The sequence below is a fragment of the Loxodonta africana genome, chromosome 3 (assembly GCF_030014295.1).
Source record: "Loxodonta africana isolate mLoxAfr1 chromosome 3, mLoxAfr1.hap2, whole genome shotgun sequence".
Taxonomy (NCBI): domain Eukaryota; kingdom Metazoa; phylum Chordata; class Mammalia; order Proboscidea; family Elephantidae; genus Loxodonta; species Loxodonta africana.
The window spans coordinates 185,952,524-185,965,928 of NC_087344.1; the positions used below are offsets into that span (position 1 = coordinate 185,952,524).

The window sequence follows — 13,405 nt, forward strand, 5'->3', positions numbered from 1 at the left end:
GCCAGAGATGGGAAGGCAGCCCGGGTGCCACGTTGGTTTCTAAGTTCTAAGTGCCCAGCAGTGTGTGACCCCATGTAGAGGATCCCACACTGGGAGTTTGTTTCTCCCTCTCCACTTTATCTGGCCAAAAGGTTAGTTTATTTTTCAGGTATCACACTGAGGGAGGACTCCTCCAGCACCCAAAAGGGAACACATAACTACTGTGGACCTTAACCCGCCCTATTCCTTCACCTGCTTCCTCTGGGACTTCCTCACTAGACAACAAGCTCTTCAAATCTTCACTTCTGTCTCCACAGTGCACATGTCTCACACCGCAGTGAGGAGAGACACCTCAGAGCAGAAGCTCCCTCTCATTCAAACACACACATGCATAAACACACACACTCATACTGCAGGTTAACACATCACATACAAGCCCCAAAAAATCATATCCATAGACTTCTGCAGGCAGAGCTGGTTCTCAGGACCCTGCTGTCTCTCCCCATTCATGACAATGACCCATAGAGAAAATGCCCACTGGCCCTCAGGCTCACAGGAAGGCATGACTTTGGTCGAGGATGTACTTTTGAACTCAGAGGAGAGATCCAACTCCTCTATGGCCCTTAGAAGCAACTGCAGTGAAGGGCTAGGAAATAAAGCATCTGCTCCTCCTCCCTGTTCTTTCCTAAACAGCCAGGTGGGTGATGGATATCTCAGTGCCACACCAGAGATACCCCACCCCCTACACACTTACACACAGACAGGCACCACTTGGGAGGCAAAGAGACATCCCAGGATCCCCGCTCTATCCCAGGAGAAAAAAGAGTATGTGCCATACTAGGAGGGCCCTCCTGGGATGCCAGCAGTTGGGCTAAATTGGGGCCTGAGGAGCAGAAGTGGGCCTGGGATAAGACCAGGAAGGCCTCTCTGCACTAAATGTCTGCTGGGTTGATCCCCCTTGTGGAGAGTCTACAAAGCCGAGAGTCAGTATTTGTCCATTTGTCCACTAATACCACCAAAAGAGAAGGAAGGAGTAATGCAAGTATCAGGTGCAAGGAGATATTTATTGTTTTGGGGGTCTCTGGAGGCCTCTAGGCTGGACTGGCCTGGAATCACTGGCATCCCCCGGAACAGGGTGGGGCACCATGGCTCTGTTTGTGGTAGTCAGTGGCTATATCTCCCACTACAGAGAGAAACTCGGAAAAGTCAATCTTCTTATCCTTATTCTTGTCTTTTTTCTCAAAGACATTGCATAAGTAATCTTTGCCCCTTCTTTCCTGTGGGGTAAAAAAACATGCAAACAAATGTAAAAACATTATCCAGGGAGAAGAGGAGAATAGAGACAGAAGAAGAGACTCTACCTAGGGCTGAACCAAAGGTGTGGTTGGTCAGTGGAGGTTATGGAGATGGAGAGATGGGGTCAAGCAAAGTCAAGCCCTGACTCATCACTGGAGATTTCTCGTCAAAAATTGGAACGTGCACAGGGAGTACACTGATAAATGACAAGGGGACTCAGGCTCATCCACCACCTCCCCTTCAGGTGCACTGTCTTCATTCTTCCCCCACGGGACCAATACAGCCCAGCCAGTTACTCTCCTCATTCTCTAATGCTCTTCACACTTAAATTCTTTCCCATCAAAGCCTATCGGTTTGGCCCCATTTATTCTGTTCCTTAGTCTCAATCTGTGCTAATGATTCCTTCTAACAGTTAGATGAAATAAGGACTATGAATGTGCTTTGCCCATATGAAAGATGGTGGCCGTGTCTTTGGGTTCATGATTCCCACCGTGTTACCTCTCCTTCCACGGGCAGTGGTAGTTCAGTGGTAGAATTCCCACAGTGGTAGAATTCCCACCTTCCAAACAGGAGGCCCGAGTTCAATTCCCCGCCAATGTACCTCGGTGCACAGCCACCACTCACCTGCCAGTGGGGGCTTGCATGTTGCTATGATACTGAAAAGCACCTAACAATAACACCTTCTCTCAGGAAAATGTGAAGAAGAGCCTTTAGGAGGCAACCTTTTAACCCAAGGCAACCAGACCCTTGGGGGGACTCTCAGTGACCAGTGGGAGGGCACATGCTTTAGTCTATTCACTGGTTTTCAAATCATAACACTTTCTTGAGCCTCTAATATGTCCACCACTTTTTCTCCTTTTCAAAGCATTTTCACATAAGTCGTTTCATTTCAACAACACCAACACAGGAAATTAAGTTCTTTTATCTCCTTTTGTAGGTGAGAAAACTAAAGATCAGATTGTGGGTGATTTGTCCAGATTCACGCAGCAACAGAGCCCCAGTGGCAGGACAGGAACCCAGGAGAAAAAAGAGCATGACTCTTTGTCCTGAGCTCCTAGAATCTTCCATTCTGCCTCCACATGGGACTGGCCCTGCCTTGGGCCTGGAGGTAAAATGAGGAGAGTAAAGGTGTGGAGAGTTATCCAGGGAAGGGCCAGACTCCAGATCAGCCAATCACAAACAGTGTATCCACTTAGCAGTGGGGTCCACAGACATGCCAAGGCCCATGGACCCCGTCTACCCACCGTATCCCCTCCCTGTAAACATAACACAGCCTCTTCCTGCCCCAGACGAGCCAGACCCCTACTCACACAGTCATTGAGGAAGTTGGGGAAGTTCTCCTTCAGCAGCTTCAGCAGGTTTTCCCTGTTGATCTTATCATCATACCCGGTGTATCGATGAAATAGTTCAACCAAGCTCAGGACCCCATTCTCAGCTGGAGTGTGGCATATCTTGACTTTCTCAGCTGCAATGTTGCTCATCTTGCCTTTTATTCCAAGACAAGAGTCTACAGAAAAGAAATCAATGAGAATGACCTGGGTGGAAGAGAGTTTGAAGGACAAGGCCAAGGAGTGAGTGAGGGCTGAGCTCAAAAGGAACTTGTCTTTCTCAAATGGTGAAGTAAATTGGTCTCAGGGAGGGGAAAGTGGAACCAAGTCTTGGGTCTTGAGACCATTCCTAGGGGAGTTTGGGAAGAGTGGGAGTGGAACAGTGGAGATGAAGGCTGTGTTAGTGAGGGGCAGAGGCTGAACTGTTGGCGGTGGGTACGCAACTTTTTCTGGCTAATCCGGTTGGAAGCGAGATCACAAAGAGAAACATGAAATCCCAAGGCAACACATTCCCATCAAGCATAGCGTTTTGTCTACCCCATTCTCCCCACTTCCACCTAGGAAATCACCAAGGACCGCCAGCCTGAGCAATCAGGTCTAAAATCCTGGGTTTCTGGATATCTGACACAGCGGTAGGACTCCCACCTTCCAAACAGGACGACCAAGTTGAATTCCACACCAATGTACCTCGGTGATAACCACCACCAATTCTGACCCCTCCACCCTCCAAGACCTTCCCAGAAGTTATTTTGGAAGACCTTGTGCCCAAACAGCACACCGAAACCAGGGAATAAAGAAAACCAAGGGCTACAGGAGGAACATATTTTTTATCTCACACTTCTCAGAAAAGCATCTAATAGTGAGAAAAGAGGAATAACAAGATCATCTAACCCAGCCAGCCCTCCACTGAGACCGGTGGAGAAGAAGGGATTTGGGATTTGCCAGGAAAACCACAAAGTTCCACTCTATTAGTTGCAGAACCCACGCATACTGACTCCCAGGTCAGGTTAGCATTCCCCCACAGCTGCAGACAGCAGACCAAGTGGGCACCAGGCATGACTCCTAGGAAAGAACAGAGACAGGTGCAGACTTACTGGATCTGAGGATGATCACGGAGGAGAGAATTAGTGAGATTGTGCATCTAGGCACAAAGCAGGCCCTTTATACAGCTCCGCCTGGGATCTTCCCAGAGGCTGGGTGCCCTGTGGCAGTCTTCATTAGTTTCTCCAGACATTGCACCACTTTGGGTGGGGAGGCACACCGAAGAAGCTATCCTCAAAACTTTCTTCTAGACATGCTGGGTCTCCAGTGCCTATCACTATCAGGCCACATCACCACAATTCTGCCCAGCCCAGGCTCCTGGCCAATGGGAGGAGGCCCCATGCAAGAGAGATGTGGACAGAGTTGAGTACGTTGCCATATCTCAAGGATGATGGAATCTAGGGATCTGGAAGGAAAGAAACACCTGTTTCTTCATTCAGTCATTCCACAACATTTTATCAATGGCTAGTAATAACTGCCTCCTTTACCAAGCACAGTAAAGAGCCACGCAGTGTGTTACCGTTTTATGTACATTGTCTCAGAGTCCCATGAGATCCCTGGGAGTTCACTTAAGTCTCTCTAGCACTGTGAGGTAGGTATTTTCCCTTCTTACAGATAAGCAAATTTGGACCGAGGCTGGGTTTCTCAAGATTACTCAGATAGAATATGACAAAGTGAAGATTCAAACCCAGATCTCTCAGACTTCAAAGCCCTCTCCTAATCATACTGCCCTCTTGGTGAGCCTCTGATGGTTTTACTGCCTGGACTGGGCAAGGAGTCACACCATTGCCTGCCCTACAGGAGCCCACACTCCAGGACAGGTGACCCTGCACAAAAGCATCCCACAGGTACCTATATCCATGAAACTGTGACCTCTAGGGCCACAGCGGCAGTGAGTGGGGCCTGTGTGATTCCCAAAGCCCTGGTTGTCACAACTTTCAGGCCATGAGCTTCTCTGCAAGGGCTGTCTGTGGGCACCATTGCCCCAGGAACAAAACCTTTTCCGTCAGGGAAGCTCACTATGTTTTAAAAAACACCTTCTCTGATATCATCTTGCCAGATCCTCACAGGAATCCCCAGAGGGAGACTGCGATTACTGACAGAGGAAGGACTGACACTCAGCCAGAGATGGTCAGTGAGACACTTCAGTATCATCTCACCACACAGCTCCGTGGGGACCCCGGGGTATGCCAGGAACCACTGTGGAGATCCAAATTCGTCTGTGTGGTCTCCTATTTGGAGATTGAAAGTGGAAAGTCACATTTTTGAGGTTCTTTTGCATCCAGGGCCCAGATATGATTAGGTTGAGAATCTCCAGAAAGATTTAGAAGGTGCAGCCGAGGCAGCTGCAAAGCCAGCTCCAACACAGGTAAGTGTCCACAGAAGCTGTACCCTAAGTGACACTGTCCAATCACCTGCTTTGTGGCAATGGGAGCTGTGATGGTGCCATGGCGGTAGCCGTCCTACAACCAGTTTTCTAAATTCTGGGTCACAGCCAAGAAGGTTCACCTTGCAAGCAACAGTTCTGCAGTGGCTCTTTAACTTCCTCTCCTCCAGCCCTCCAAAGAGTTATAATCCCTTGAAACTCTTCGTTAGTTGTGTTTCTGCTTAAAATATAGGGAGTGAACCCTCAGGCACAAGAAGAAAGCAAATAATAAAAATTAGAGAACAATTAATGAATTCGTGAACAGAAAAACAATTGAAAGAGGTAACAAGACCAAAAGCTGGTTCTTTGTAAACATTGACAAAACTGATAAACCATTGGCCAGACTGACAAAAGAAAAACAAGAGATAAACCAAATAACCTGAATAAGAAAAAAGATGGCCAATATCACAGCAGACCCAACTGAAATTAAAAGAATGATATCAAATTACTACGAAAAATTGTACTCCAACAAATTTGAAAACCTAGAAGAAATGGACAAATTCCTAGAAACACACTACCTACCTGAACTAACAGAAACAGAGGTAGAACAACTAAATAGACCCATAACAAAAGAAGAAATTGAAAAAGAAATTTAAAAACTCAAAACAAAAAAAAATACCCTGGCCCTGATGGCTTCACTGCAGATTTCTACCAGACTTTCAGAGAAGAATTCACGTCACTACTACTAAAGGCATTTTAGAGCATAGAAAAGGAAGGATACTTAAAAACTCATTCTAGGAAGCCAGCGTATCCCCGATACCAAAACCAGGTAAAGACCACAAAGAAGAATATTACAGACCTATATCCCTCATGAACTTACATGCAAAAATCCTCACAAAATTCTAACCAATAGGATTCAACAACATACCAAAAAAATAATTCACCATAACCAAGTGGGATTCATATCCGGTATGCAGAGATGGTCCAACATTAGAAAAACAATTTATGTAATTCCTCATATAAATAACACAAAAGAACCACATGATTTTATCAATTGATGCAGAAAAGGCATTTGACAAAGTTCAAAATGCACTCATGATAAAAACCCTTGGCAAAATAGAAATAGAAGGAAAATTCCTCAACATAATAAAGGGCACTTATACAAAGCCAACAGGCAACATCATCCTAAATGGAGAGATACTGAAAACATTCACCTTGAGAACAGGAACAAGAAAAGTTTGCCCTTTATCACCACTCTTATTCAACATTGTACTGCAGTTCAAGACAGAGAAATTAAGCTAGGTAAAGAAATAACGGTCATCCAGATTGGCAAGAAAGAAGTAAAAGTATCTCTGTTTGCAGATGACATGATCTTATATGCAGAAAACCCTAAAGAATCCTCAAGGAAGCTACTGAAACTAATAGAAGAGTTCAGCAGTGTATCACGATACAAGATAAACACACAAAAATCAGTTGGATTCCTCTACACCAACAAAAAGAACATTGAGGAGGAAATCACCAAATCAATACAATTTATAGTAGCCCCCAAGAAGATAAAATACTTAGGAATAAATCTTACCAGAGATGTAAAAGACCTAATGAAGAAAACTACAAGACTCTACTGCAAGAAACTAAAAAAAAACCTACATAAGTGGAAGAACATACTCTGCTCATGGATAGAAAGACTTAACATTGTAAAAATGTCTATGCTACCGAAAGCCATCTATAGATACAATGCAATTCTCATCCAAATTCCAAAGACATTTTTTAATGAAACAGAGAAACAAATCACCAACGTCATAGGGAAGGGAAAGAGGTCCTGGATAAGTAAAGCAATACTGAAAAAGAACAAGAAAGTGGGAGGCCTCAATCTACCTGATTTTAGAATCTAGTATACTGCCACAATAGTCAAAACAGCCTGGTACTGGTACAACAACAGATATATAGACCAATGGAACAGAATTGAGAATCCAGACATAAATTGGCCCACATATGAGCAGCTGGTATTTGACGAAGGGCCAAAGTCAGCTGATTAGGGAAAAGGCAGTCTTTTTAACAAGTGATGCTGACATAACTGGATATCTACCTGCAAAAAAATGAAAGAAGAACCATACCTCACACCATGCACAAAAAAGGACTCAAAATGGACCAAAGACCAAAATATAAAATCTAAAACACTAAAGATCAGGGAAGAAAAAATAGGTACAAACCTAGGTGCTCTAATACATGCATAAACAGTACACAAAACTTTAAAAACAATGCAGCAGAATACCTAGAAAACTGGGAGCTCCTAAAAATCAAACACCTATGTTCATTCAAAGACTTCACCAAAAGGGTAAAAAGACTACCAAAGACTGGGAAGAAGTTTTTAGCTATGACATTTCTGATCAGTGCCTGATCTCTAAAGTCTACATGATGCTGCAAAAACTCAACTACAAAAGGACAAATAACCCAATTAATAAATGGGCAAAAGATATGAACAGACACTTCACTAAAGAAAGCCTTCAGGTAGCTAACAGATACATGAGGAAATGCTAATGATCATTAGCCCCTCTAAAGTGCAGATCAAAACTACAATGAGATTCCATCTCACTCCAACAAAAAATTTAATCCCAAAAACACAAAACAATAAATGTTGGAGAGGCTGTGGAGAGATTAGAACACTTATACACTGCTGGTGGAAATGTCAAATGCTACAACCACTTTGGACATCAATTTCGGGGCTCCTTAAAAAAAAAAAAAAATTTTTTTTTTTTAAACAGCTAGAAATAGAACTACTGCACAATCCAGCAATTCCACTCCTTGGAATATATCCTAGAGAAGTAAGAGCCTGTACACGAACAAATATACACACACCCATGTTCATTGCAGAACTGTTTACAATACCAAAACGATGGAAGCAACCAAGGTGCCCATCAAATGAGGAATGTATGAATAAATTGTGATCTATTCACACAATGGAATACTACACATTAGTAAAGAACAATGATGAATCCATGAAACATTTCATAACATGGAGGAACCTGGAAGACATTCTGCTGAGTGAAATTAGCCAGTTGCAAAAGGACAAATATTGTATAAGACCAGTATTATAAGAACTGGGGAGATAGTAGAAACAGAGAAGAAAATATTCTTTGATGGTTACGAGAAGGGGGAGTGAGGGAAGGAGGAGAGAGGTTTTCACTAGTTAGACAGTGGATAAGTTTTATTTTAGGTGAAGGGAAAGACAACACGCAATACAGAAGAGGTCAACACAACTAGACTAAGTCAAAAGCAAAGAAGTTTCCTGAATAAACTGAACACTTCAAAGGCCAGTGTAGCAGGAAAGGGGGGTTGGGACCATGGTTTCAGAGGACATCTAAGTCAATTGGCATAATAAAATTGATTATGAAAACATTCTGCATCCCGCTTTGAAGAGTGGCATCTGGGGACTTAAACGCTAGTAAGCGGCCATCTAAGATACATCAATTGGTCTCAACCCACCTGGAACAAGGAAGAATGAAGAACACCAAAGACACAAGGTAATTATGAACCCAAGAGACAACAATGATGACATAAACCAGAGACTACATCAGCCTGAGACCAGAAAAACTGGATGGTGCCCAGCCACAACCGATGACTGCCCTGACAAGAAACACAACAGAGAACCCCTGCGGGAGCAGGAGAGCAGTGAGATGCAGACACCAAATTCTCATAAAAAGACCAGACTTAATGGTCAGACTGAGATTAGAAGGACCCCAAAGGTCATCGTCCACAGGCCTTTTGTTAGCCCAAGGCAGGAACCCTTCCCAAAGCCAACTCTTCAGACAGGGATTGAACTGGACTGTGGGATGGAAAATGATGCTGGTAAAGAATGAGCTTCTTGGATCAAGTAGACACATGAGACAACGCTGGCATCTCCTGTCTGGAGCAGAGGAGGCCAGAAGGTGGCCAAATGGACACAAGGAGAGAGAGTAGAAGGAAGGAGTGTGCTGTCTCATTAGGGAGAGAGCAATTAGGAATGTAAAGCAAGGTGTATACAAATTTTTGTGTGAGAAACTGACTTGATTTGTAAACTTTCACTTAAAAACCCACTGCCATAGAGTCGATTCCGACTCATAGCAACCCTATAGGACAGAGTAGAACTGCCCCGTAGAGTTTCCAAGGAGCGCCTGGCAGATTGGAACTGCCATCCTTTTGGTTAGCAGCCGTAGCACTTAACCACTATGCCACCAGGGTTTCCTGTGGTCACCCCAGGAGGGGAAAAAGTAGAACCGCGAACAGGAGAAAGCTAAACTGCAGTGATTCAGCACAGCTCTTCCTCACTGTGCCCCCAGGGACTCTCCTTCTGACCGCCAGCTCCTGCTTCCCACTCCAGCTCTTCTACAGCAGGCTGGAACACCTCAGAGCCAAAAGGCATTACACAGACTCTCATGGGAATGCTTTGTATAGAGGAAGAAGGACGGATGCTATAGACACTATGACTTCTCTTCACTTCTCTCCATCGTAGGGACCCAAGATTCACAGAGCTGGGAGGTCACCTTATTCAGTCCCATGTCTCCAGGGGCATTTAAGAGCCTGGGAGTCTGCAGTCACCACTGGCAACTGTCAGGGTTTAGTGCAGAAGACAGAAACCACTGCCTATACCTTAAGCAGAAAGACAATGAATCAAGGGACTCAAGGGCTTATAACTCTTTGGAAGTCTGGAGGAGAGGAAGTTAGAGACCCACTATAGGACTGTTGCTTCCAAGGTGAAGTCTCTGGGTTGTGACCCAGAATTTAGAAAACTGGTTCTACGACGACTACCACCATGGCACCACCAAAGCTCCCATGCCCACAAAGCAGATGACTGGGCACTGTTGTTGGGGGTCCACCTACTGCAAACACTCATGTGTGTTAGGGCTTTGCAACCACCTCTGCAAATCAGAATGTGGGGGAGTTAAAGTCCTGTAAGGCAGACATAAACTGAGAATAGACAAGAAGGAAGGAATTGGCAAATAAATCGTTCACTTTTCCTCCCCATACCCATCCCTGACAGATGGTTCCAAGATGCAGTGCTCCCATATGACCTCTTTGGAGACATCCTCTGTGACCAAGCACCCAGCCCTGCCTTCTTAGAAGGAGTGGTCAGCTCAGTAATGCACCACACTATTTATGCTGTCCTTTCTTGCCTCCTTACTTCTATTCTCTTCTCTCTTGTTTCCCTGGAATGATACATACACACACACACGCGCGCACACACACACTGGGAGTTCAAGTGCTACAACAGTTCCTCCGTGTGCAGGTGATGATGCTTATAAAGACAGTAGCATGGGGAGGCTTCTTTTTACATAATCGAGGGTTTGATAAAAGAAAATAATAGGCATGCAGCAAATGACAAGCTCCTCTAGGGTAACATTTAAGGGGACTTTAATCTCATAAAACTGCAGGGCATACCGTGCACAAAACTGAGGCCCAGTACCTGATTATAATGGTGACAGAGCTGTAAAGGAGACAAAATGCAAAGTGTTTGACCTGATGAGGGAAGATTAGAGGCCTGATTAGGGAAGATCAGAATCCCAAGAGCTGGGATGGGGGCATTTGGAGGATGATTCTGTTGTTGCTATGTGCCATTGAGTTGGTTCTGACTCATACCGACTGTATGCACAACAAAACAAAACACCACCCAGTCCTGAGCCTTCCATAGGACCCTTGTTATGTTTGAGCTCATTGTTGCAGCCACTGTGTCAATCCACCTCATTAAGTGTCTTCTTTTCCACTGATCCTGTGCTCTGCCAAGCCTAATGTCCTTCTCCAGGAACTGATCCCTCCTGACAACATGTCCAAAGTATGTAAGACACAGTCTTGCCATCCTTGCTTCTAAGGAGCATTCTGATTGTACTTCTTCCAAGACAGGTTTATTCGTTCTTTTGCCAGTCCGTGGTATGTTCAATATTCTTCGCCAACACCACAATTCAAAGACATCAATTCTTCTTCTGTCTTCTTTATACATTGTCCAGCTTTCACATACTTATGATGCGATTGAAAATACCATGGTTTGGGTATTTGGATGATAAAAAATCCCCCAAATTACTCTGAGCCTTTCTTGTTGCCAGAAGAGAACTGCCTTCCCTTCCCTGAAAACCAGGCAATGACCTCATCTAAAGCAGGTGCCTCCCAGACGCTTGTTCCCTAGGAAATTTATCTTACTACACCTCATTGCTGCAAGCCAATAACCAGAGCCAGGCCTAAACACAATCTGAAGTACAAGCCCTGCTCCGGTTAAAAAAAATAGTCTGCATGCCAAAGGAATTTCAGAACCTGATTACCATGAACCAGCAGGAAGAAATGGAGCATATGAGGATCTTGACAGTGTTAGAACAGGCAGGTGAGATAAAGGGTTGAATAAAAGAGATTTCACTCACATGGGGTCACAGTCTATGACCTGGGATTCAATATTTAGGCAAGGACATCTGGACCTAGTCCAAACACTTTGCTAGAATGAATCCTTGATGTTTGGTTACAATGCAGTTATGACCTTCAAAAATGAGGTAGAGTTGTCAGAACTTCCTGGGCACAATATTAAAGAATGACTTGGAAGTCTTGGTTAGAATGAATTTACCATGCAATAACTGAGAGCCCATCACCTGATCGTGTTCCTTAGGAGAACCAGAGGACACACCCCTCCTAAGGCTACAAGAAATACACTCAAGAGAGACAACAGCATCTTTGACAAGTTCATTGGGAGCTATCCACGGCAAACTGGGAATAATAGTGAAGAATGCTACTATGGAACTGGGTTTCTTAATATCAGTGTGGATGATGGAATTCCTGAATGGCAGAGGGAAGGAGGGAAAATTCAACCATCAAGGGGGACATAATAAGTAGTGGTTAGCAGGGTACCTGGAATCCTGGTGGTGCAATGGTTAGGAGCTCAGCTGATAACCAAAAGGTCGGCGGTTCAAATCCACCAGCCACTCCTTGGAAACCATATGGAGCAGTTCTACTCTGTTCTACATGGTTGCTATGATTCAGAATCGACTAGATGGCAATGAGTTTGGTTTTTTGATTTGGGGTTTCCTTTTTTTTTTTTTTTTTTAACCAATGCAGAAATGGCTATGTACAGACTCAAAAGCATCAGCTCCCTCTCACCGAAGTTGATCTGACGGAAAATTACAGACAATAAATAATCTCTCTAATGAGCATAGATGCAACTCTAAAAAAAATGGAGTCCGCTGATATACAGAAAAGGTAACTCATCACCACTAAGTGGAGTTTATTCCAGTAATTCAAAGTTAGTTTAATATCTTTAAATCAAAGTAATTCACCACATGAACAGAATGAAGTAAAAGAAAAAAAAGATTATCTCAATAGATACAAATCATGCATTTGAAAAAAATTCATCATCTGATCATGTAAATAAAAACCTTTGCAGTCATGGATTCAGTTGTGACCCCCCAAAAATACATGTCAACTTGGGTAAGCCGTGATTTCCAGTATCGTGTGATTGTCCTCCATTATGTGATTTACCTATGTAAATCTCTGCCTGTAGTTAAAGAGGATTAGGGTAAGATGTAACACCCTTGCTCAGGTCACATGCCTGCTCCAGTGTAAAGGGAGTTTCCCTGGGGTGTGGCCTGCATCGCCTCTTATCTTACAAGAGTTAAAAGGAAAGAGAAAAAAGCAGAGAGCTGAGGGACCTCATACCACGAAGAAAGCAGAGCGAGTCCTTTGGACCCAGGGCCCCTGCATGGAGACCAGGGGAAGATTGAGGAGAAGGACCTTCCTCCAGAGCCGACAGAGAGAGAAAGCCTTCCTCTGGAGCTAAATCACTGAATTTGGGCTTCTAGACTTCTAGACTGTGAGAAAATAAATATCTTTGTTAAAACCAACCACTGGTGGTATTTCTGTTGTAGCAGCACTAGATAACTAAGACACAAACTATAAACGAAAGGACACTGTTTTAATCTGATCCAAAGCACCTACAAGAACCTATAGCAAACACATCTTTCACTCTGAGATCAACCATGATTTGAGAATGCATGTTATCAGCACATTTATTCCATTTTATACGTCAGGGTTGGGGGGAAGGAGTCTTAAAGTGAAATACGATGAAAAATTAAAGTGTAATTATTGGAAAGCAAAAAAACAGAGCTCACATTATTTTCAGGTGATCTGATTGTTTGCAAGGAAACCTAAAAGAATCTACAAACTGTCAGAATTGATAACTAAATTTAGCAAGGACACAAAATACAAGATCAATACACATAAATTGTATTTCTCTAAATAATCAACAAATAGAGAAATGTAATTTTAAAATACCACTGTTTTATTTTTTACTGTAATTTTTAAATATCATACCAAAACAGTAAATATATAGGTAAAAATCCAATGAAATATATGCAAGACCTCTATATTAAATGCTACAAATTTTATT

General features: G+C 43.6%; 1 protein-coding gene across 1 annotated transcript; it reads right to left on the minus strand.

The window, feature by feature from the left end:
• Window positions 1–960: 960 nt before the first annotated feature.
• Window positions 961–3,933, minus strand: LOC135230901 (protein S100-A7-like). The gene is made up of 2 exons (XM_064283176.1): window positions 2,586–3,933; window positions 961–1,256 (listed from the first exon to the last, which is right to left on the minus strand). The coding sequence occupies exons 1-2, from the start codon at window positions 2,754–2,756 to the stop codon at window positions 1,092–1,094; spliced, it is 336 nt and encodes a 111-aa protein (XP_064139246.1). The 5' UTR covers window positions 2,757–3,933; the 3' UTR covers window positions 961–1,091.
• Window positions 3,934–13,405: the final 9,472 nt, after the last annotated feature.